The 26,259-nt window shown below is 48.0% G+C and overlaps 1 protein-coding gene across 5 annotated transcripts in view; it reads right to left on the minus strand.

Annotated features, from left to right (window-relative positions):
• The window catches only part of LOC144116039 (organic cation transporter protein-like), a 402,188-nt gene that overhangs the window by 217,453 nt on the left and 158,476 nt on the right, over window positions 1-26,259 (minus strand). For all 5 annotated transcript variants that reach the window (XR_013311687.1, XR_013311688.1, XM_077650703.1 and 2 more), the window contains exon 5: window positions 24,273-24,427. Coding sequence is in view for 3 of the 5 variants with exons in the window: in XM_077650703.1 (XP_077506829.1) it covers window positions 24,273-24,427 (155 nt within the window). In the remaining 2 variants the exon portion in view is untranslated. The remainder of the gene's footprint in view (window positions 1-24,272; window positions 24,428-26,259) is intronic.

A 26,259-nucleotide genomic window follows, 5' to 3' on the forward strand; every position in this document is an offset into this window, starting at 1 on the left:
CTGGCTTCATGAAAATAGGCAAATAAGCGTCAGTGATGGCTATGCCGAGGATGTAAATGACGCCCGCTGTAGTGTCGCTGTCTTGGAGGACGTGGGAGCGTACGCTGATGTCGCCGAGTTTAAGGGTGGTGAAATGTTGCAGTGCGCTCCGCTCCGTGACATGAATGGCGATGATGTTTTTTTGTAGGAATTGACTCTCACATCTTCAATCCTCCCCGAGACGAGGCCTTCAAGGTACATGGACGTGGCTTTCCATGTTCAGGCGGGTGAGGTTTCCATTTGGTGTATCTGGAACAAACAAGACGGTATGTGTTGGGGGACCTCGCCCTTTGATCATAGACGTGCTTGATGAGGACGAGTCTTCACGTCGGCGCAGTCTTCCCTTGGCGTTCTTGCTGAGGACACGTACGAACCCATCGAGAGTCGAGGAGTCATCACTGGCTGCAGAGTACACCATGGTGGCCTGGTGCTTTTGTCGCTAAGGTGGTAGAGGCATTTCCTCTGGGCGGACGCTGCGACCCACCGGGTTCCAAGGGAGGCCCATGAGCCTGCACTTCCATTCCCGTGTGAAAAAAGGAGCGGCGACTGCCTGGTTATGGCACAACTTACAAAACACTGCAGAGGCCCGAAGGCAGCGTTCTGGGAAGAACAACTTCGTCTCCGAATCATCGGACCGAAACGTCTCAAGGGAGTCTACAAATACTTTTTACCGCAGTAGCATCGAGACGAATTCTACACTTTCTGGGTTCTCCCTTTTGGTACAATCTCTATAAATATGGCTAGGGAGGTTTGGGAATTTCTATGGAACAGCGTCCGGTCGAAGGCCCAAGCGAAGCATTGGGATGCTTGCTCAGGGGCGGACAGAAGTAAACGAAGCGCGCCACTCATGGACGGACGGACGGACGGACGGACGGACGGGTGGGTGGGTTTCGATGGATGGATGGATGATTGGAGGGACGGACGGAACGCACGCACGAACGGACGGACGGACGGGGGGAGGGAAGATGAAAGTATATCCTTCGAAACATTGTAGTGGCAGTTGCCACATTGCTCGGCTTTTTTGTTTATTTTTGCTTAAATATTTTATAAATTGGTCTTAAAGTTCGCCATTTTCTTGAAATACGTTTTCTATTATACACTTCTAAGCTTATGTCACCTCTTTGTTTTTGAGCCACCAATCTTCCAATCGCCTTTTGCTAACTTCCTGCAGAGATTATTTACATAAAAATTGTTATCTCTAATACCAAGGTCTTCAGGAAGAGTGACTGCCTGCATCCGCATCCAGAAGGATACCATTACATTTGAGTATGAGGTATTTATTTGTTTTTACAGATTTTCTGAACATTGTAGCGCTTGCAGACGACGGACGCAGAGAGGAAAAGACACACAGTGCACTGTTTGTCTCGTCCTCTCTTCGTCCGTCGCCTGCCAGTGCTACAATATTCATAATGTGAAACCAACTTGTCGAGCAACATACCCTGCTCTACAGATTTACCACACACAGCACATGTGTCATCTTCATCGTTAAATTTCTTTTTTTAGTTTCATGTTCTAAGACACCCTGACCTTGGTTTAAAGAGTAGGGCACTGCCTTTTGAGTTATCATAAAACACTTCCTTCCTGATCAGCCTTTTTCAGTATAGATAGAGTTCTACTCCATGCTTCTTTTCCATTGAATTTATTCAATTTTATCTTCCTTGTTTTTAACATCTCGTTTAATGCTCTTTCTTTCTCCGTCCTCGTGTCTGGCGTTCTTACTGGTTAGCTTCCTAGTATTTTTCCGCCATTGTGAGTCAACGCTCTTTCTGTGTAAGTATTTAAATATCCTAGTTGTCTAAGTGTTACCGTCCAATTTCCACTGACGTTCTTCATATTTTACTCCGAGCTTCCCGTGCCCATATCCCCCTGTACTGCCTCGTATGTGGTTTTGACGAGGGCACCCAGTGCTAATCTTCCAACATCTATCTCATTTACTTCTAATCTAGAATAAACTTCTGCCCTTAAGCACAGAACCGCAGTTCCGAAAGTAAGCCTGGCACCATTCTTCCTTTCCAAATGCCTCTCAGTACATCATATTTGTTTTACCCCCACAATGCCCTATGTGTAATTATCCCGGCATCTCTTCGCCCTTTTCCTATGAAAGACTGTGCGTGCTTTACCGTGTGCAATAGCCCTTCGTTTACCCATACGCCGAGATATTTCTATTCAGCCCTCTGGGCATTTTATGCCCTTGTATTACAAGCACCTGATCAGTTGTATCGTTGAAAATCACACCTGACTTAGTTGCTCTAAAGCTGAAGCCTGGAGCGACTCCTTCGTCTCCCCAACACATAAACAGAGTCTGCAAATCTTCCTGGCTATCCGCTAACAGTACAATATCGTCCGCATACATTAAACCCGGTAGCCGTTTCTCAACGACATTTCCGCCTAATCTGTACGACAGATTATAACCTAGATTGCTTCTTTGTAGCCTTATTTCCATATTTAAAATATAAAGCATGAACAGGAGCGGTGATAGAGGATAATCTCTTGCGTACCTCGACAGTTGTCGCATTTTTATCCCTTCTAAGGAATTTCAACTATATTATCTTGGAATATTTCCCGTAGGAAATCATTTTCCTCATGACCGACATTTTAGTCTTTTACTATGTTCACCACGAGTTTCCTGTTCACGTTCCTGTAACCACCGCTTATATCCAGGAAGGCTAAATATAGAGGTCTGTTTTTCGCCTTAGATATTTCTATGCATTGGGTAAGCACGAACAGGCCATAATCAAAGCGCCTACCCCTTCTGAACTCATTTTGAAGATTTCCTGTTACCTTTTAGTTTCTACCTCTGACTGCATTTTTAATTTCACTGCCTGCGCTGCCAGCCTGTATATGACAGATATTATCGTAATCAATCGGATAAATTTTACGTGCATCCTATCATTTCCTTCATAAATCATTCATTTTTTTTGGCTCCAGCTGTGCGGAATTTCATTCCATGTTATGCCTGTCTCCAATGCTTTTAACCGTATTTTTCTTGCATCTTTGACCAAGTTAATTAATCAGCTTGATTGAAATTTCTTCTATCCCAGCGGAATTGCATTTAGGAAGATTTGCTTCCGCATTTTCCAATTTAGACTGGTCTATTCTAACTTGCTTTTATTATGCGGTCCTGTGTTGCTCCCTCATTTGAGGAGATTGCCCTACGGTCGGTACTAAATGACTAAGATGTAAAATATGTAACGAAGTTCACAACGTCGTCTCCCTCTAAACATTTTCCCTCAGCATCTTGAATCTGTTCCTGCTTTCTTTGATTCGTTTTAACCAGCCACCTTATATGGTTCGAGAATTTTCTTGGCCCCCCTTTAGTTGCATCGTGAACTTCAGCCAGCTAGCCACCAGAGGACTGCTTTATTTCAGCCTGGACCACAACCTGCACTTGCTGTTTCTTTTGTCTATAAGATTCCCACTTTTGGTCTATTTCTTCTTTAGATAACCGCGCCTTCTTTGCTTCAATGTGTTCTCTTGAAGCTACCCGACGTTGTTCGATGGCCTCCCTATTTCCTGATTCCAATAGCTGCCTGGCTTCCTCTTTTCTCTCCAGTGGTTTATCCAATTTACTTTTTCATTTTTCTACTGGTGACGAATTCTAACTGATTATAATGCCACTTTTCCATAGGGCGTTCCTCTATTGCTTCCTCTACGCCGGCTGCTATTAGCTCTATTTGATATTCGTTTAATTTTATGTTCTCATAATCACTTCTCTGCGTTTTTCGTTTGATCAGGGCTCCCATCTGCAGCCTAATAAGCTTATGATCACTTCCCAAGCTGTGCTTCATCTCTTCCTCTATTTCCATCATTGCGAGCTTGCTATAGGTCACCTGAGACATTAGGCACAAGGCAATGGTCTTTTGCCGGTTACGGGATTGCCACGTGATTTGTCCCTCACATTTAGTTTCTCTACAATAACTAGGTTGTGCCATTCAAAGAAATCTAGCATTAACTTCCCGTTACAACCTGTGTATCCATCCAGATCCTCGATATGGCCATTCATGACACCCAGCAGAAAAATATGGCCACCGTTTCCAAACTGTGTTACATCGTCATTGAGACACTTGTTCTCTTTGACATCCTTGTTTTCTTGCCAGCATTTGTCCCCTGCATTTTTCGTTCTACCCTCTGGTATGTGTATGCAACTGAGCCTGGTGTTAAATTTTTTTTGGTAGTTTTATTCCTGGACCTCCTAGGGGCCATTTTGTTGGGCTCAGCCTCACTTTTACACTTTCTACTTCGCTTCCACCTACCCCGACATCCGGAGCCGCCGTGGACCTCATAAGAGAGCTGCTGCCCGGCCTGACTGCCGCCAGCTGATCTTTGCTCCTACCCTTCCACTAAAATGGATGCCATCTCATGTAAGCCCTCTGCAAAAGGCTTTGGCAGAGGGTTTACTCCATGCACTTCGCTGTTTATGTCTGTTCTCTAGGCTTGACTTCCTTATCTCATGAGACATGCTGCCTCTGTGTAAAAACAAGGGATTGTTGACTCGTCAATCTGCCCAAGTACAGCTTTTTTTTTCTGCAATCCTCCCATCTGTACTTTTTTCCTCGACACGATGAAAAATAAACAATTCTATTAAATTCAATTCGATTAACGGTCACCACGACCTTGTCTGCCTCTCCGTTCTGTCTTTGTACGTCCGGTACTGTGAACACCACGATCTGCACTTGTGCCGGTGCACTTATATCGTCAATACCTGCAGCTAATCTTTCCAATGTTTGTGCGGCGTCACCACTGAGGACATCATTGAGTACCGCCACTACCACTACCACGTTGCGCCCTGCAACATTCCCTGAATGCTGGCTTTACGTCTCTCAGCACCGCGTCCGTTGCCCTGCATGCAAATAGCCCCACTGCTACCCGCATAACAACCTTTACGCACTCCATAATAGCTCTTTTGCACCTCCTCACATTTGAGTCACCAGCGATAAGCACTTGGGTACATCTCCCTCGCTTATAACTTCCTGGATCGGCGGCCTCTTATCAGTGACTGTGACCTCATTTCTTGGGTTCACCTTGTTCTCCTTCTCTCCATCGCCTTCAGTCTTTCTAGCTGCTATCTGCGAATAGCTGTCCCTGCCCGAACGTGCTTGACCTACTTTCTTATCGCTGTCCTTGCCAGTATGGCTCCATCCACGTGGCTGGCGCTAAAATGACTGCCAAAGTGGGTTCGCATGGCGGTGTCAGGCATTTTTGCTCCCAGCTGACCACGTGTTCTTGAAGTTTTCGCTTTTTTGCCTTCTCTACAGGCAGTTCTCTTTCTAGAGCATTCATGCTTGACACTACATTGGGGTTCTTTTGGTGAACCCTGTCCACGCGTGCACTATGCGCAAGATTTGCACATCATATCCGCGCCTTCGGCCTCCTCTGCCGATTCGAACCACTTTTCCCTCAAATTCACGGACGCCTCACACTCCTTGCACTTAACCTTCAGTTGCTTGACCATCTTAACATCAATCGATTATAGTTACCAGAAAATGCTCAGAATGTCCACAGGCTCAAAAAACCACTGACAAAAACATGCTCAAATAAAACACTGCCTACCGCAAATGCCGATCACCTAGAAAAGGAATTACTACCTTTATAAAATAACCAACGCACTAATAAAATAACTCACAAATGAGCGCTGGAAGTCCTAGTTGCTGGCATGAATGAAGCCGGCCGTTAGGACACTGACCTAAATTCTGCTCTCTAGTCTGCATTTAACCTAACCAGCCTAGATCTAAACACACCTTACTTTAAAAACATTAAAAGAAAGAACATCTATTCGACGCTTTTACGTCGCTCCCACAGTCATCAGTCTGTCCGGTCCTGCTCACCACGCGTAATCCGAAGAGCACCGAAACATGCGTTCGTACCGCACGGCTGTCAAAAATCAACCCTGCATGTCAATGGATGGATGCATGGAAGGCAGGAGCGTCGCCTTTCAAACGGGGTGGTGGCAGCTGTTACCATAAAGGGTCAGGGTTCGGGCTAGTGGGTAGTCAACATGAGGATCCATAGATAAAGATAGATAAAGAGGAGGAGGGAAAGACAGGGATGTTATCCAGAAAGGGGTTCCGGTTGGCTAGCCTGCACTGGGGAAGAGGGATTAGGGGGCTAAAAGGAGGAAGAGAGAAGGAGAAAAAAGCATAACACACACACACACACACGCACAACGCTGTCACAATTTGTCACTCAATCCAGTCGCTCTCAAGTAGGCAAAGAGTGCCTTGTATGCCTTGAGGGCAGTCGACTGCTGTGGCCACGGGCCGAGGACCTTTTGCTCTGTTAATGGGCGAGGATCGAGGCTGTCCAGGGCACAACACAATGTATGTCTTGCACTCGCAAATGCAGGGCACTCACAGAGAAGATGAGCGATAGTCTCCTCACAACCGCAGCTTTCACAGGCAGGACTGTCGGCCATCCCCATCCGGAAAGCATAGTGGTTGGTAAAAGCAACGCCGATCCATAAACGGCATAACAATGTTGCGTCGCGACGTGCTAAGTTACATGGAAGACGAAGGCGCAGTCCAGGGTCCAGTGCCTTGAGGCGGAGGCTGCAAAACTCTCCCGTGTTCCACGCTAAAAGTGTGAGCTCCAGCGCCAAAGGGCGAAGCCCACACGCTGCGGCAGGTCTTGATATTGGGATCCTCACTGGAAGTCCGTCGTTGTGAGGCGAACGCGCAGCCGTATCGGCCTGGTGATTACCGTTAATACCACAGTGTCCTGGCAGCCATTGAAAAATGATGTCATGACCTTTGGAAACGGTGCCGCGGTACAGTAGACGGATCTCAGCAACAAGTGGTTCCTGCGACCCGCGGCGTAGCGCAGCTTGCAGGGCTTGAAGGGCTGCTTTAAAGTCGAGGAAAAACATCCAGTCATGTGGAGGTTCCTGACTTATGAACTCTACCGCAGCCCGTAAGGCTGCGAGTTCCGCACCAGTTGAAGATGTTGGATAGGTCGTCTTCACTTTCATGAAGATGGATCTGGCCGGTATCACCACCGACCCCGCAGAACTGGTCGAGTGAACTGATCCATCTGTGTAAACATGTATGCGGTGACTGTGGTAAGAATGCAGGTGATTCAATGTCAGTTGTTTAAGAGCAGGTAGTGATACACCAGCTTTCTTCGTAATTCAGGAATATCGAGGTGAACCCGAGGTTCATGAAGACTCCATAAGGGTGAGCACGGTCTTGACGCAGGGGTGAACTCCGATGGAAGATATGCGCGATGAGCTTCAATGACTTTGGCGAACGCAGTACGCGGCCTAATTATTGGGAGTGTTGCGAGTTGATGACAGGAAAACCGTGTGAGGTGCCGAATATGTGTTATCATGGTGTCACCAGCAATGTATGTAGTAACAGGATTTTCCCGGGCAACAAGAACAGTTGCTGCTGTTGATGCACATTTAGGCAGTCGAAGGCAGATACGGAGAGATTGCGCTTGCACACTTTGAAGAGTCTTGATATTTGTCTTTCTAATGGAACTGAATATCGGAAGACTGTACCGCATGTAGCCCAGAAATCGGGAACGGTACAGTTGCAGTATAGAGCGCACTGATGCGCCCCAGGACTTTCCCCCGAGGAAGGAGAGGACGTGGACAATCGCAATTAGTCTCTTTCTCATGTCGTAGACATGTGGACACCACGAGAGCTTCCTGTCGATGACAACACCAAGGAATCTGTGGCTTCTCTCATAGGGAATGGCTTCACCATTAATGCGAATGGTGTAGCGTGACATTATTTTGCGTGTGAACGCCGCAAGTGAACACTTTATAGTCGAAATGTTCAGGCCCTGCAAGCGAAGATAAGATGTCAATATCGATGCCGCCTTTTGAAGTCTTGCACAAGCTTGAGGACGTGTCACCCCTGATGACCAAATACAGATGTCGTCTGCATATACCGAGATCTGAGCAGATTGTGGCAGTACGTCGACCAGGCTGGTGAGAGCAAGGTTGAAGAGAACTGGGCTCAGCACTCCACCCTGAGGGACCCTGAGGATTCATAGCGCACAAAATGATGAGGGGCCAGGCAATTTGTCTCGTCACTGCCGTGGTCACAATTGCACGCATAAGTTCGATGAGTGTTCAGTGTTAGGAAAAAATAGCGGTCAAAGATGGAGGGAGATTATTGAAGCTGCGGCGATGGAAAAATAGAGATTGGAAAATTGTGTCAGTGATCCTTCGGTGTCATTATCAAGAAAAGACTTAGTTTTCTTAGATTAAAGGCAGCGGCCGATAGTGTGAAACTTGCTCACTGATTGGTGGTTTTTATTGTGCTTTTTCACCTCATTACTTGACACATCATGCCCCTGACTAGATAATCGTTATTAGTAGTCTATACATGAACCATGCGTGATCTTTATAAGGTTTCAGTGCCGAATAAAGTACGTTTAGTGGAAGTTTAGCGCTCGTGTTGTGTCCCTTGAATTTTGTGCGCTATGGATCCTCATCTTGTTACCATGCTTGGTTTTTTCTTTGTTTTGTTTAACTGCGTTTTTAATTGGTCTCAAAACTCGTCATTGTGTTTGAAAAAACTCCGTGTAAGCGCCGCCTAGCCGAGCCGGGCGAAAGCTCAAAATCGTCACGCGCACGCGCACGCCCTGAACAGGCACGACCTTCTCATTGCTCCGCCTGACTTACATTCGGCCGGCGTCTGTGTCGTGCTGCTGATTATTATGATACGACTGTCGCGCACTGTGTAGCGATCGGACATTTCGGAATGCACAGACCGCAGCCTTGATAAGGCAGCCCACGGGGAAGTCTCAACTATTAAACCGCTTCGTCTGAGACAACTGGAGGCGTGTTTACGCCGCGAATAACCCGCGTGTTAACTTTAGTTGCCTCTGGGAGTCATATGCGTCTCGCTAAGAACCAAACGCGCTCGAAGAACTGCATATACTACCCCAGGTTCGTGTTAATTTACTGCAGTTGTCACTGATGGCTCCCCTTTCCCCTGCGAGGTGCCGACGCAGGACCAATGCATGCACCCTGTATGTCTCTCGCGAATCCCACTGCCCATAGAGAAAGAAACTTATAACGAGCGGACACTCGGCGCAGTCTGCGCCTGGAACTGGGTTTGTCACCCCTCAGCATAGTGGCACCACCAGCCTTGGCACGGGCGACGGAGCCGACGGGCGGACGAGGGAGGACGACACCAAGAGCCAGTCTCCTGCGCGGCTGCGTCTGTGAGCATGGGTTGTCTTTGTTAGCAATCTGACTGCGTGTTCTTGCGTCAGACTTGGTCTTCGATGCGGAAGTCGTGCGGTTTCTGACGACGGCAAGGCGAGAATTTTCATGTTTGCCGAACTACTCTCGATACCAAGCAGTTTATGCTGACCACGCCGGCCGGTGCATTTAACTACGTAGTTCATGAAGAGGCGCGCACGCTTCGTGATCTGCCGGCTGTTTTGACACGGTTCGTGGCTCTTCTACTGTTTGCGACGGTGGCAAGGTGTGAAACATTCAGTTTTTGCCAAACTACGCTGCATTTCACGCAGTTTCGCTGAGCACGTCGGCCGGCGCCATATGGCGCAGTTGTGGAAGGCTTGCATACATACACCTACGCTGCTCACGCCATGGCGCGAGCACGTCGGTTGGTGCGCAGTTAGCGAAATGCCTTGGGCCTTGGGCGCTTTGCGCTTTGCCTAACGGTTTGTTTCACATGGTTGCGCGTTGAGTTTTAAGCGGGCGCGAAGTTTTTTGTGGCCCCCAACAATAGGGGACTCATTTCGAGTGATATTTTTTGATGGTCGGGTCAAATATGTGGATAACTCGTAAATAATGGGCAAACATGTCGAAAACATGCTATATGGGGAGCGCAAAAACGGCACAAGGGACAAAGAAAGACGGACAACACAGGCGCCTGTGTTGTCCGTCTTTCTTTGTCCCTTGTGCCCTTTTTGCGCTCCCCATATACCATAGATCATCGTTACCGACTCGCCCAAGTTTCCACCATGTCGAAAACAATCTCTCGCATTGTTAGTACCGGCGCGTAATTTTCAAGATTGCCAGGAAAAAAACGTAACGCATGAACACCTCAAAAAGTAGAAACTTGTGCCGCCACTGGAATCTGAATCTGACAACGTTCAATGCTAGAATCTTATCTAGTGAGGGTAGCCTAGCAGTGTGGTTCGTGGAACTATCAGGCATCCATTGGGATGCCACAGGGCTTAGTGAAGTTAGGAGGGCAGGTTAGGCGTACAAAGTACTAAAGGCCGGCACATACTGTGCTATCGCGGATTAGCGGACAGACGAGAGCTAGGTGTTGGATCTGTCATTATTCAGGATATAGCTGGCAACGTAGACGAGTTCTATAGTATTAATGAGACAGTGGCAGCTATCGTAATTAGGTTCAATAGGAGGTACAAGCTCAAGGTGGTGCAGGCCTACGCGCCTACATCCAGCCATGATGACCAGGCTGCTGAAAGGTTCTATGAAGACGTTGAATCGGCAATGAACAAAGTAAAATCACAGTACACTGTACTCATGGACGACTTCAATGTGAATTTGGGCAAGCAGTAGGCTGGCGACCAGGCGGTAGGCGACTATGGGATAGGTTCTAGAAATAGCAGGGGTAAGTTATTTGTAAAATTTCGCGGATAGGAATATTTTATGGATCATGAATACCTACTTCTGCACACGAGAGAACAGGAAGTGGACCTGGAAGAGCCCCAATGGTGAGACTAAAAATGAAATCGACTTCATACTATGCCCTCAGCCTGGCATCATTCAGGATATGGACGCCTCTGGAAAGGTGCGCTGTAGCAACCACACAATGGTAAGGTCTCGGATTAGCTTAGACGTAAGGAGGGAAGCTAGTGAAGAAGCTAGTGAAGAAGTTCATTAACGATTTAGCGATAAGAGGAAAAATAGAGGAGTTTAAGATATCGCTGCAAAACAAATATTCAGCCTTAACTGAGGAAGACGACCTTAATGTCCATACAATGAACGATAATCTGACAGCTATCGTTACGGAGTGCGCAGGAGAAGTAGGCGGTAGGACGGTTCGACAGAATACCGGCAAGCTAGGATCTGATTAAGAAACGCCAAAGCATAAGCGCGTCAACCCTACAGAGAGGATAGAACTAGAAGAGCTATCGAAGTTAATAAATAAGCGCAAGGTAGCCGACGTAAGGAGGTTCAATATGGAGAGGGTCGAGCATGCTCTAAAGAGCGGAGGAAGCCTGATAGTGATGAAGAGTAAACTATGCATTGGTAAAAATCAGATGTATGCATTAAGAGACAAGGAGGGCAATGTCATTAGCAATATGGATAAGATAGTTAAAGTAGGCGAAGCAATGCGTCGTCCCTCCAGTAACGAAAGAGGAAGTAAAGAAAGCGTTAGGAGCAGTGAAAAGGGGAAAAGCAGCTGGTCAAGACCAGGTAACAGCTGATCTGTTGAAGGACGGAGGAGAAATTGTGCTAGAACTAGCCACCCTGTATACACAATGCTTTATGACCTCGGCTGTACCAGAAGCTTGGAAAAACGCAAATATGATCTTAATTCATAAGAAAGGCGATGAAAGTACTTGAAAAATTACATACCGATCAGCTTAAAGTCCGTTGCCTACAAGGTATTTACTAAGGTCATCGCTAATAAAGTAAGGGCAACCTTAGACTTTCATCAACCAAATTATCAGGCAGGCATTCGTAAAGAATATTGCACAATAGATCGTATTCACACTATCATCCAGATGGTATAGAAATGCGCCGAACACAACCAACCCCTATATATAGCCTTCATTGATTACGAGAAAGCATCCGACTCAGTGGAAACCCCAGCTGTCATAAAAGCATTCTGGAATCAGGGTGTACAACAGCCTTATTTCGAAATACTTGAAGATATATACAGCAACTGCACCGCAACCATAGTCCTACGTAAAGTCAGCAATAAAATTACAATAAGGAAGGGCGTCAGGAACAGATACGATCTCGCCAATGCTATCCACCGCCTGTTTACAGGAGGTATTCCGATGCCTGAACTGGAAACAGCTGGGGAAAAGAGTTAATGAAGAATGCCTAAATAATCTGCAATTCGCTGATGACATTGCCTTGCTGAGTCATTAAGGAGATGAACTGAAAATAACGATCACTGAGATAGACGGGCAGATCAGAACAGTGGGAAGAAAATTTAACACGCAGAAATCCAAAGTAATGTTCAAAAGTCTAGCAAGGGAACAGCAGTTCAAAATTGGCAGCGAGGGGCTGGAAGTGGTAAAAGAATACGCCTATTTAGGGTAGGTAGCGACAGTTGATACGGGTCATGAGAGGGAAATAACTAGAAGGATTAAAATGGGGTGGAGCGCATATGGCAGGTTCTCTCAGATCTGGAATAGCAGTTTACCAATATCCCTTAATAGAAAAGTGTAGAACAGCTGTATCTTGCCGGTACTCACCTACGGTGCAGAAACGTGGAGGCTAACGAAAAGGGTTCAGCCCATTCGCCGCATTCGCTTGTTTCGCCTATTCGCACATTTTTTGCGAGGTTAATCAGAACGACAACAACTCTTAATTTGCAGTTTCCAGCTGACGGTGCCAGCTGGCAGGACAGCCACTGTGGTGAGTCGTTTTGCCGTAACTGTGGACCCACGAGAAGCGCGGGACGAGCGTAGTGATGATCCAAATGGCGACGGCTAGTGTACCGGTTTGTACTTGTCGTTATATGGAGCAAAGTAGATGTACATTTCGCAAAGGACCTGGTGTCTTTTCTGGATTCACACTGTTTGAGGAAGGCCGTGGCGCAGCTGCGTTGTTGGTCGGTCAAGAGCTCCCGGAATGTAACTTTTCATCTTTCTCGACCGAAAATAAATAGATAACAATAGGAGGTCAAAGTTAACAGAAATATAGCGCCAAAAGAGCGCGCAATTGATTGTAGAACATTTTATTCGTCGGAAAGAGCGTGGTGCTAAGAGGTCGCCTTAAGTGGTCGAGAGTACATAGCCCTCGACGACTTTGTCAGCCCACTCCACCGCAGAACTGGAGTTCTCAGGTCAGAGCTAGAAAGCACGTCCTCCCACCGCTCGAGAGTAGGATCGGTAACTAGGTCACCCGGAGGTGGCTCTATTTTGCAATCCCATAGGGTATGATCGTTGTTGGCTCGTTGGCCGCACTGTTTACAGTTCGGGTTGTATTCAACAGGATAAATGCGAGGAGTGATGCCGTGAGTATCGATCTCGTCTGTATACGACGCCTCGTCACCTCATGTTCGTTAGTCAGGCTTTTGTGCGGAAGAGAGAAAGTTCTCCTCTCGAGTTTAAAATGATTGGTTAGATCATGATGTGTGACCATGAAATCCTTTGTGAAATTCGAGGAGCCTCTTCGTCAATGTCTTATCACAAATAATTCTGGTTTTTGCTGTGAACGAGTGAGGCCGGATTCCCATGCGCATGCCTCAGTGATGTCGACTGTTTCTTGGAGTGTGTCTTCTATGTAGCCTTCGCATCCTTTGGTTACCAAATGTGTGATGTCATCTGCATAGAACATGTGATGTAGTTCTGGTATTCTTGCTAATTTGGGGGTATTTTGATGAGGGAAAGGTTAAAAAGGAAGGCGGACAGGACGGAGCCCTGAGGTGTTCCTTTAGTTCCTAGTGTGATTGGGGCAGACTGTATTGTTCCGACCGTTATCACTTCTGTTCTGTTAGTGAGGAAGGAACGGATGTATTTGTAGGTACTTTCTCCGGGGTTGTTTTCTGACAAGTCTGTCAAAATGGCAGTTTGGGCGACGTTATCAAAACCTTTATTAAGGTCTAAACCCAATATTACTTCGGTTCCTGTTCCCTGGATCGTCAGCTTCGATTATGTCCTTCTTAAGCTGCAAGAGTATGTCCTGGGTAGATAGTAGGGCCCTGAATCCTAACATTGTTTCAGGTAAGAGGTTCATGTCCTCCGCATAGTTTTGGAACCTGTTGAGGATGACATGATGAATTAGTTTGCCTAGGCATGATGTTAATGAAATGGGGCGTAGATTCTTTGTGCTGAGTTTCCCACACGCTTTAGGAATAAAGGGGATCTTTGCATGTTTCCACTGTTGTGGTATGTTGCCTGCCTGCCAGCATTTGTTCATTAGGTCCGTAACCGGCGTGATCGACGTTGAGTTTAAGTTCCTAAGAGGCTTATTTTTTTACTTTGTCTGGTGCTGCCGCAGATGTCCGCAGTTTTCCAATTGCATACCAGACCTCCGCGTCTGTGATGTCGGCGTCTAAATTGAGATTAGGAGCCTCCCGGTTGTCTGGTTACCCTCATCCGTCTTTAGATAGCGTTCTGCTGGCTACTTTATTAGGTTTTCAGTTGTACCCTCATATTTATGTATGAATCCATGCAGCTGACTTTGTTGCACGGGATGTGTTTGTTCTGGGTCAAGAAGGTGTCTTAGAAGATCCCACATCTTCTTATTTCCGATTTGTCCGTTCAGTCTTTGTCATAATTGGTTCCAATGTTTTGTTTGGAGCGTGAGTGATGTTCCTCTTTTCACCTCTCCATTTCAGAGATCTTTTGGCGGAGTCGTTTTCTCGCGTTTTTGCTTCTTCCAGCGTTTTTTGAGGCCTCTCGTGCCTCGCATAGGTTTAAGAGTTTTGAGTCTGCCATCTGCTCCTATTTGTCGACTGCCACCACAATGCTAGTGGAGCTGACATCCTAATTCAGGGAGCTCACCTAGTCTCTAAGGTTAGTGACCTCCTCTGAAGCTGTTTTGTTGCGAGGTTTCCTGAACATGCCCCAATGCGCGGTTCGTATTTCGTGAGGTTTGTTTTTGAGTTTTATCGTGGGGAATGTAATGCTAAGGACGAAGTGATCACTACCAAGATTTTGCCCGGTGTTGACCCACTTTGCGTCCTTGTCGTTTTTAGAGAGGGATAAGACTGAAGATGTGTCTACACATACACTGTTACACAACCGTGTGTGGTCGCTCGAGTTGTTTAGCGTCCTGACTCCTAGGGATTGTATGGTTTGCCAGAGCAGGTTCCCTTTCGGAGTTGCTGTCGTATATCCCCATGCTGGGTGTTGAGAGCTGAAGTCTCCCACAATTATTAATTGTGCGCTAACAGTCAGCTTTATTGTGTTTATCATAAAGTGTGGCAGTCCTTAGCCTTTGTTTCTGGGCGGGTTGTATACATAAAGGATAAAGAGATTTGTATCGCCTTTTTGCCTTGGCACTATGTCAAGTAGGGTGCAATCTTTTTCTGATTCGTTTATAAAATACTTAATCACAGTGATGTTTCTATGCATGAGCGTGGCTGTGAAGGAGCCAGCTGCGTTACTAGTGTCATAATTTGAGGGTAGATATGCTCTATAGCCCGGCATTGTAGCCCTGCAGCTAGCTTCTTGCAATGCAATCATGTCTGGGGTTGCAGCAGATGGTGTTTGTTGTACATGGAGCTGCAAATGGGCCGCTTATGGCAGAATGCTCTGCAGTTCCATTGCCAACATTCAATTTTTTGGCGTCAAGCTATGCTGGGTTAGAGTTGGTTATGGCTTCGTGGAGGAATCCAATCGAGGGGGGGGGGGGGGGGGGGTAGGCGGGCCTCGATGTTGTTAGTCTATCCATTATTTGCTGCATGCAGGTGGCCATTTGGGACACTTATTCCTCTAGTTTTGCAAAGTGAATATCTATGTCTGCAAATTTGGCGGTAACGAGGCCTTGGAAGGTTTCTTATACCGTTGATATAACGCTAGTTCTCTCTGACAGAGCATTGATATTTGCCCTGAGTTTGGTAGGCTCTTTCGATGGCTGCAGGGTGTCGGCTTCGGACGCCTCGGCCTTTCTTTTGGATTCCTCGCCTTCCTTGCTATTGGCGTTGCTATTCTGGCGTCTGTTTCCATCGCGTTATTGGCCGAAGACTGGGACGCGGCGGGTGGCGTTCTAGCCGCAGTGGCTGTTTTCGCCTGAGGCGCTTATAAAAGGCGTTTAATTTCAGCCAACTCTTTCTTAAGGCTTGCGAGTTTTTGGTCTCGGGATTGCAGTTGGATTTTAAATTCCTTCTTTCAAGCATCTTTAGATAGAGAGGCCTCTGCCGACCAGCTCACCTTTTTGTTGGAGCGGCTGTCGCTGCGTCCACAGCTCGAGCTTCCCTTCTCGTTTCCAGCAGGGCTCCCTAGGGGCGGGAACGCTCGGGAGGTATTCCGGCTCTCTTTCTTTGGTCTGCTACTGCTTCTGCCTCGGCTTGAGCTTGTGCTCTTTTTTCGATCGGACGTCCCTCCCGGTCACGCGGCGGGAAGGAGCCGGATGTTCTGGCCCGGTTCCTTGCTTGGTCCCTCGCCCGGCTCGAAGATCGCTGCCTGGATCTCGGCTGATGTTCCACGTGGCGTAGTGGCGCACTCTCGTTAGGCTTAGGTGGTTGTCTTTTCCGGACCACGAGGTGGTGTCTGCATTTTCGGCTCCCGCTGTGGTGTGCCCCGAGGCACAAGATGCGGTCGGGTGTGCATGAGAGTGGTTCCCCATCTAGAGGTGCAGGATGGTCCTTGCCGCATCGGTGGCAAGGGTTAGCCTTAGGTCGGTAGCATACGTTGGCTCGATATCCGACTCTTCTACAGTTGTAGCAGGATTCTTTTTGTTCACGGTAAGGGTGAACATGAAAGACGGATCTCCAGTAGTAAATCTGGCTCACAATTTTCTTCCCTTGGAATGTGATCTGGTTCGTTTTGCGGCGACCCGTTTGACGAGCGTCGACGATCACGACACCCGAGTTGCGGTTCATGAAGCCTTGTCGGACCTCCTCCGGCGAGCTTCCGTCATATGCCCGGTAAATTACGCCTCGGGCCGAGTCGTCTGGCGCCGCTACAAACTTCCCCACGTAAAAATTCTGACTCCGGCATAAGTAGCAGGTCGCGAGCGTGCCGGGGGGCTGACGGTGAACGTGTTATTGATGGAATTGGCACGAATGGTGTCTTCAGTTAGCGCGGCCTGATGCGGGACCTTGGCTGCCTCGCACATTGCGAGTTCGAGTTGGCGTGACGCAAAGGTGTTTAAATTCCAGATTCACAGATGGCAGACTATTTTATAGTCGTTCAGGGAGAGTTGCGGCAGCGGTGCTTGCCTTTTAGTAGCAGGCGGTTTCCGTGTATTTTTGGCAGCAGCGGTGGAGTTGAGCTTGCCGCTAGTTTGCCTCAGATTAGTCGTCGCCGTGCGGCTTGGTTGGTGGCGTCTTGCTTCAGGCGCCTGGCGCGTTCTTATAGGCGAAGAATGGTTTCCCATTCTCCGGATTCCAGCTCCGCAAGCAAAATGTTGCCCCCCTCGACGGTGTAGTCCATCGCAGGGGGTTTGGGGCTGGCTCGAACAAGCGAGCTCAAGGCACCAACGTACCTCCGTGAAGTTCGCGAAAAAAGGGCGTCGAATTGCAAAATTGGTGTTCACGGGTGCGGAGCAGCACTCCGAAGACTTTCCCAACAACGGAATGTCCGAGGATGCAGTAAATCAGCCAAAAATTGGCTGTGAAGCGGAAACTCATGTGGAGCGCGTCCGCACAGCTCGGCGTCTTCATCTTCTTCAGAGCGCGCAAGAACGCAGCGCATGCTAGCATTCAAACTTCGCGCGCCAGACTCCGAAACCAGAAGTTTCGCACCCAGCTTCATAGGGCGCTACAGTGAATTGGGCCACTTGGCCCTATAAGAGTGTCCGCTCTTTATCAATCCCTTCCGCTATGGTTCGAGCTTCGACGAAGCGCTCCTGTACGGCTCCTGGGTCCATGGCTCTAACGCACAGCCACGGAACAGCTAGGGAACACACGCCTGTGTTCAGGACGCCACATCGTGACCGCCCCGAACACGTCTTCATCCGGCTGACGCAGTGCCCCGTGAAGAAATTGACTTTATGTGTTTACCACTCTTGGTTATCGCTCTTTGTCGTTGTCGTTGTTCCTGGCTGAGCTCGTCACGCTTAGTCAAGGACATCTACTAAGAGACCGGAACCGCTACCCCCCCACGCTGTAAGTGTGTCGGGAGTGCACGGAACCAGTGCACATTGGTGACGCTCATGGTTCTTCGTATGTATGCCTCAAGGCAGAGCATCCGCCTCGGGACGGAGTGGGTTCCACACCTACTGCCAGCCGCTTACCCACCGGTTTCTTCAAATAAGTGCAAGTTTATCGGCTGACCTGGTTCTCAGCGTTTCGTAGTGGATGGCTTGAGAAAGAAGCCTCCGTCCTTAAACCCCACCACTATGAGCTTGAACAGGCACTTCAAAGGAGCCTGCATCGAAGCGGTGCTTTGTAGTACAGCATCCGCCTCGCATTTGTGAGGCGTTGGTCTCGATCCCAAGTGTCGCCGAAGACCACCGGTTTTCTATTGGGCAGATTTTTTCCGGCCGGCTGCTGGCTTTTCTCGGGCGAAATGGTAGGAAAAGTGCCTTTGGCTAAACTCACCGTTCTCTGAATGAAAAATCTAACCGCGAGAAACCTAAATTTGTCTTGTGTGGTAAAATAAATTGTACCTCTTTATGTTCAAATCAAATTAGGGATCACAGATTCGTTTTCTAAGCATTTCACCCGAAAGAAGTTATGCAGGGGCCAATTGGAAAGCGTTTACCTATTGTATCACCAGTAGCAACCAGGCGACATTGGAGATCGAACTACGCACCTCCCGCATGCGAGGCGGATGCTCAAGCGACTAGGCTACCACCTACAGCAAACATACATACACACATACATACATGACATCTTTGACACATCCTCATTGGACCTCCAGCGCGGGAAGCGTGCAATTGCACGTACAAAGTGCCAAGCCCCACAACAGAAGTGGGCGAAATCGCTGACATCCTCGGAGCAAAGACCTTGTAGTTGAAGGAACTGCAAAAGACAACAAACAAGCGCTTTCCCCAAATTAAACTGCGCAATGGACGCGTATTCCTTCAATAGATATCGCTTTGAAACATTGAGCCCAACTCCCTGGCTCCATCGCTAAAAGCTGCCACACATGTACGTATATTGCGCTTGTGCAGTACATCCAGCAAGACTGGTTGGAGCTAGTTGTCCAAGGTACATAGCTGATGAACTGTGCGAGAAACGACGGAGAAAAGCACAGTAAGCAGGACAACGTGCTGTCAACTGTGTGCTTTCCTCCATGTTTTTTCGCACCTTTGCAGCCCTTCAGCATTACATACTGCTGCGTCATTACGAGCTGGGTGGCGCCATTTATTTCCAGGAGCACAAAAACACCTTGCCATGGCTGTCCATCTTAGCTTCAGACATTCACCGCATTCCACTGCAAGCCTAGTCCCGGGGGTCGTTCTCAGCCGTCACGCTGTCGACGGGGCTGTGCTCTCCACATGGTCCGGGGATGTCAACGTAGATGAAGAGTTCGGCACGTCCATGTAGCCACGCGACCAGAAGGTGTCGCGGAAATGGTGGAGCGCGAATGCGTACAAACGCCATCTGCGTTGAACTGGCAGACGCCTGTTCCTCCGGCGCATTCTCGTGCTCTGAGGCCTTTGGGGAGGTGGCGACAGGTTCGCTATCCGACGAAGAGGGCAGGGTGACTGATACTTCAATTTCAACTTTTTGCTCTATGCCATTCCTTTCTATGGCAGCTTCAAGTTGGGACGGGAACCAAGTGTTGCTCGGCAGCTTCGGAGTCGAGGAATGGGGACCACAGCGCTCAAGCTTTGGAAACACATCCGGAGAAAACACGTACTTGGACCGGTGAGCACTGGCTCGGTAGCGGCTGGGCGGCCTTCGTCGCCGCAGAGGCCGGTTAGTGGTGGACGGAAGCGTGTGGGCTGCTGGATAGGCAGTCGGTGGTGGTGGGGTCAAAGGACTGACTTGGGTGTGCAGGTGCTGCGCTACAGCTAAAAAGATTGCCTGGCAAACGTTCATCCACAGGCGCTCTGACGACACAGGGCGCCGGTTCTCTTGCGGGTGACTGCCAGACGGCCGAGGTGCCATGACTGCAGGGCTCGCGCCAGTTCCTGGAGGTGGGAGCACAGGGCACTGGCGGCCCCTTCGTTGGCACACGAGGCCCACGGCTCGGCTCTGGCGCCGTGTGTGCTGTCCGGGGTGGACGAGAGATGTGCCGCCGTGCTCGACGCACCCTCCGTAGACCAGCACCTTCGGCAGACGCAGAGCGACCGTTGTCCTCGGGGCGCTGCACGTGTCAGGAAGCGAGCGCGCATGGCAGCTGGCTTGTGCTGCCCGTGATGATGATCGCCACTCAGACGGTGGTGCCCCTATGCGGCTTCAATCTTCACGCTGATAGCAGACGACGCGTAATCGTAGCTTCACGAGCCTAAAAAAAATCGCTGCGGTGTTATTTGTGTGGTAAGTGATTACTAGATATTAGGTCTTTGGGGATTAAGAACAGCACTTAAGGCGCCCAAAAGGGGACCTGAAGCCAAAAAAAAAAGAAAGTGAACAAACAGCACTTCCCTTAATTTTGCAAAGAACTAAAACCTTCTTCTTAAACTACGAACGCCCTGAAGCTGCAACTCTGTTTAGAAAACTGTAGTGGACTCTTGGCGTCTTGAAGAATTAACCGCGTTTCGCAATCGTTTCCACATAGATACTGGAGACGCTGTAGCACGCTTAATAGCTGCTGCTTGTAGCACTAAAATGCTCGGAATATTATAGTTGCTAGACGCGCATTCCTGCTTGGACAGCCGAAGCATGAAAGGAAGAGCGAAGCTAGATATGATGTAGTTGGGAAACTCTGAAATCCTCCCCAGTGAGTCACTGAGGCCTTTGCTGGAAGGTGGACTGAAAGGTGTTCACTGACGAAAGAAAGGAGGAGTCAGAAATCTACTGGCAGCATCTTTTATGTGTAATTTGTTTTATACACACTCGGACAATATCAAGAAGAGGAATCTTTTACACTAAGGTGTGGGTGCAGGCTAGTTGGTAAAGCCTTGTAAGACGAGCGCTTGTCCTTCGTCTTTCTTTGCGTCCGTGTGTTTTTCTTCGCGCTTTTCGTCTTACAGTCTTTTGCAGGTTTTGCGGAAAGACAGCATTTTGAGCATTTCTTGTATTAGTTCTGTGTGCTTTTAATACCGCTTCCTAGGGTGCATGCGACTCCGTAAATTGTAATTTTGCCACTAAAGAAACGCTTCATAAAGTGTTTCTGTCAAATCTGAACACGTTTCTGAACTGCTGGGAGGTAAACAATCAATTCTTCGTTCGTGTGTTCAGAATCGCGAGTTGTAATTTTTTATTTCTTCTTGAAGATAATCAATGGTACAAGAATGCTGTCAGTGAACCATGGTAGGAATGTTTCGACAAGATGCCTCCTCTTGTCGAAACATTGTGAACCACACTGAGGTTTCTCCCTCCTTTGTTCACTGTGATTATCAAGAACCATCTGCCCAACCTGTCTCTACCTTGCGCTAAATTGGTTTTTAAATATACAGGTTTAGTGTAGCAGGCAATTGACAAAAAGTATTTCACTAGTGAAGGTATCAGGCGCTGAGCGTTACATGCGCTGTCAAAAATCAGTCGTCAGCCACTAAAGCGTCCCTTTGACCTCCATCTCGTCCGTTAACATTGCGTGCAGGTCAAGGTATCGTATTTATTTTGCCTCGAGCGGAATAAGTGCTTTAAACAGAAAATTTAAATCCCCCTATAGCTGTGGCCAAACCATTGCTTGCAACAATTATTCTCGCAGAGGGGGCTTCACGCTCAGGTTTTTCCGCCTGTGTAATGCATCCAAGGTGCTTGCGCACAGTTCAGCAAATAAAAGGCTTTGCCGAAGCAAATGCAGCTGTTAACGTCGCTTACACAGCGGTTCAATGCGAGCCTCTCTCTTTGCCGAGCTCTGACAGACGACAATGACCGCGCAGTCGTTTGGGGACGGATTGGAAGACAGAGCTCAGTCCCGCCGGTCTGGTCCTCAGTTTGCTGAAGCAGTGCCACGCAATAGGTCAGAGTTGCTAATTGCCCCAGAGACTGTGTGACTTCTTCTCTCCTAACGTGCGCAGAAATATTGTTGATAAAATTACTTTTTCTCTGCTTAACTGCTTGGAGGAGGAGCTCTATTTCTGCAAATACGACATGCCCCCAAAATGGACATTGGCTAAGTTCGCTAACGTATTTAGTTAATTAGCGAACTAATTAAAGCATCCTATCGCCCACATGGTACTCGCCTTCGCCCCCAGTAGAACCCCAGGTCTAAAATAAGTCTAAACCAAGTTGCCGTTTTTTGAAAGGTTGCACCTTCTAAAAAAGCTCCTGGTATAAGTGGTTGAGCACATTGCCTGAATTTACGCGCTCCTCAACGCCAGGAGGTCGGCCGGAATAGGCTCGAAAATGCCTTTGAGTAGAAGAAAAAAAAGAAATTTGTGGCGTGTGCGCCAGACACACAGCAAATTTGCATACACTTTTTCAGCCGCTGCTTCTCTGGGTTCTAAAACTTCATTTCTGCACATGCGAGCCGCTGATTCTTTTACAGCGTAAGCTAATGCTAGCTCTTTCGGCGGTTTTGCGGCGTCGCTCGCGTCCTAAGAAAATCTCAGAAAAACTACCCCCCCCCCCCAACACACACACCCTTCTGCAAGGTTTCAAATTCATCCCAAAACCTTTGTCATCAAGCCGGTGGTAGCCAAACTCTTATGGCCACCTCACCCTCCTCCCGCTCTGCAGGAAAGCCCTTCAGGAGCCACCACCATTACGTTCAGAAACACTTGAATCGAACGTGTATTCCGAAACGGAGAATGCGTCAATTATATGGAACATTTCAGCACACAATTCAGCGATACCGAGCCCGTTTTTGCTACGCTAATGAAAGAAATGTTCACAATAAATGCCCCGCTTTCCCCCCTTCTAACTCGCCAGCCGCTGACGCTGTGAAAAGCAATCACATTCCTCACTCGCAATAATACAGCTCCCAAGAACGGAGAAAATTAGCCCTAAGTAGGCCTCGATTAGCAATGCAAAACTTATTTCACGTCACTTTTTGATGCAAATAAATAGATAAATTAACAAATAGGTTTTGCACACAAAAAATGCAAGTTTAAACCTACATCAAAATGTGTCATCGACACTCGCACTCGACCAACATATCCAGGTGTTAAACAATTTTTCGACAGACTCGTCGCCGTGGCTCAGATGCTTTGGCATTCTGGTGCTCTCCACAGGTTCGCAGTTTTGATCACAGATATGGGGACCTATTCCCATTGAATCCAAATACAAAACGGTCCTCTCCAGGTCGATGACAGCGCAGGCTAAAGAACCCACCGGTGGTGAAAATTGACGACAAAATGCGGAATATTGGGGCAAATTGGTAGACGACATGCTGAAATTGGACATCGCGAAAGAGGATTTTTTTTGTTTGACCAACAACACACCGGACAGGCGCTCGTTTTGTGTGGTTCTCTGTTCTTCGTCAAAAAAATTAAAAGCCTCTTCAGCACTGTCGGATTTCAACGGGTTAAAATTAATTCGGTGCCCTCCACTACAGCGTTCCTCGCTGCCCACGTGTCTCTTCGGAGCACTGAGCCCCACAGTATAAAATTTAGAATATTTCGAAAGAAGCGAAGATGGGGGCTGAAGACGCAGTAGATGGCGACCACAGTTAAAGCACCGCTATGCTCCACTATGGTCGTCTTTCCCAAACTTCGTTTTTTGAGTTTCTCGGTTGAACATGTATTGTCTCGAAAGTGCCTGGCGTGCCTCTCGTTCTCAACGTATTTTCTGCAGACATATTTAGGGCATTATCCTCTGAAATAAATAACTATTTGTAGTTGTACGAGCTAATATAGAATTCGGAACAGAGCCGAACTTGGAGATTCCTGTACAGCATATGAGGTCAGGAAAGCTACCGGTTGACTACAGTGAACACGGTTAAACTGCACCGAACTCTTAATTATGAGTGGTAAGGTGTTTACCGGGGCTTAGTCGGTCCTGACGAGCCTAGGAAGCCAATCCGTGAAAAGAATTAGCACTCGGTTGGCAGAATTGGCTCATTATTAACGGGGTGATGCACGCCTAGTTTAGCTGGACATCAACGCGGCGTAACTCAACGGCATATATTAAAACTAAGAAACCTTGGGAGCAGTGAGTGATTCCTAGCCACAAAAGTTCCCTGCAAAATGCTTCGTGCGCTGACACCAACTACTTCCGACTGCAATGTACCGAAGATTCGGCAGATGGTGGTCAGCCGTACAAACTGTCCAGACTTCTTGTCCTTCATTTGAATGGCCGGTTCTAAACACCAAAAAATATTTCCAAGTATTGTATGACAACGTGCGAACAAGTCCTGGCGCAAACGCGGTTAGCACTGCAGCAATGCAAGAGACGTCATGTATCGCATAAAGGCGCGAATGTACGCACACAAGGTGTACGTGGTGTTGAGGATTCCGCCGAGGCCCAGGGAAGCCACGAATCTGCCGATGTTGAGCATGAGGAAGCTGGTTGAGAAGCAGATCACCACAGTGGCCAGGATGGGCAGCGGGGTCATGAAGATCAGTGCCCTTTTCCTGCCGTACCTGCACCACGGTTGCCAGCTCCGATCAGAATGGTCACGCGGAAGAAAGGGTCCATGCTGAACAAATTTACAGCTTCTAACAAAACGAATGAAAATGCTACTTGCGCAAATCGATGGCTGCGTCACTAGTGGGCAAGCCCGCGAAGTGTAGGCGGGCGGCACCTGTCGCTTTAAAACTATCGATGAACGCTCGCCTCCGCTGTACAACGTTTATAAATGTATAATTTGCCACGCTGGCCGCACTGTTTCATTGCGCTCGCATGTGTGAGCCCTGTACACTCTAAGTACGTGTTAGTCTATATGGGAGTGAAAAAGGATTAAGCCGTTTTATAGCGCACTCACATTTAGCGGCAGGGTACCCAGCCCGGCGCTGGCCTAGATTTCCGTCCCTAAAAATACGGAATATTTATGGTCGGCAACGGAAACAAATTCTCTCTTCAAGACATGAAAATTTTTAGCAGTTACGACGGTTTCTAAGTATCTTCTATTTACTAACATCAACACCTACGGTGCCTCCTACCATTTCTAAGTATGCATTAAGTTCTTATGCTTTGTGGCGAGAATATCCCTTCGTTGCTAAGAGTAAGCGCTCCGCAGTTTTAGTGATCGAAATCTTCCCTGAGACTTGGGCAGCATACCTTGCCCCTAAACAGGAGTGCGCCAGAGGAGTAAGCTTACTCTCTTTTTACTCCCATGAATTCTTATTGGTGTATACAGGTAGGCTTCCAGAACGACGCTACATTGCTTGTGGCCGCTTTTTAGTGCGACTTCATAGGGGTTCAAGCGGCCTGAACTTTGGTGCCATTCTCATGCTGTCCCGCTCCTCGTCATGCTCAATTTCGCAAACAGATTCGTTTCCTTAGGTCACAGCTTAGTGTGGCCGGACTATGTTCACCTTGCATGAGATCGAACAGACCGGGCTCGCCTGGACCCCATTTTTAACGCTGCACATTAGGTATGATCTAGAAAGTGACTCTAACCGACGCGAAACGAATGTGCACGTGCTTTAAATGCAAAGATTAAAAAAAAATGGCCTGCCCTGCTCAGATGGGCGCGTTTTCAGCAATGCGCCTTTCTCATATAATCACAATCGCTGGTCTCGAAAAAGAAAAAACTTGCATGTAGTCGAGGGTACGACGGCATACCGTCTGGTCAGGAATCATGATTTGATGAGGTTCACTGGTCACTGACCAAGGTCAACAAAATAATGACGTTTCGGGAGCACTACGGCTCCCTTGTTCACAATGAGCAACCAGCTGGACGTCCCGGGCTTTTTGTAGCGGTTAATATCGTTCTGAGGCGTTTCGCGTAGATAGGGTGCAATGTGCCGTCGTTCTTATTTATTGTGTTGGACGCAGTGTGGATGATTAATGACTCGAGATTTCGGCGGGCTGATACATTCTTTTCCGTTGTCACTATATCTGCTTCATCCCAGTTAATTTCATGACCATTCTCTTGCTCATGTTCCGCGATTGCGTTCGTTATCACTTTTCCTTTTCGTACGTCGTACTGATGTTCTTCCAGGCGTCTCTTGAAATCTTTCGTTTCGCCTATGTAAACTGATGAATAGTTGGCGCAGGCAATCTTGTAAACCACGTCGGGAAAATTGGCACGAGGGAGCTGGTCTTTCACGTTTACAAGCTCATTTCTTATCTTGCTTGTTGGGACATGTGCAATATGGACGCCGTGCTTGCGGAACATCCGCGCCAGCGCCTCGCTGATCCCTGATGCATACAGGATAGCGGCTCGTTTCGGTTTCGGTGCGTTAGCACTTTCGTCTTCCCAGGCAGTAGGCTTACTCGATAGAGCCACTCTTTGCGTGTTCCAAATGAA

This window comes from Amblyomma americanum, chromosome 1 (genome assembly GCF_052857255.1).
Source record: "Amblyomma americanum isolate KBUSLIRL-KWMA chromosome 1, ASM5285725v1, whole genome shotgun sequence".
Taxonomy (NCBI): Eukaryota; Metazoa; Arthropoda; class Arachnida; order Ixodida; family Ixodidae; genus Amblyomma; species Amblyomma americanum.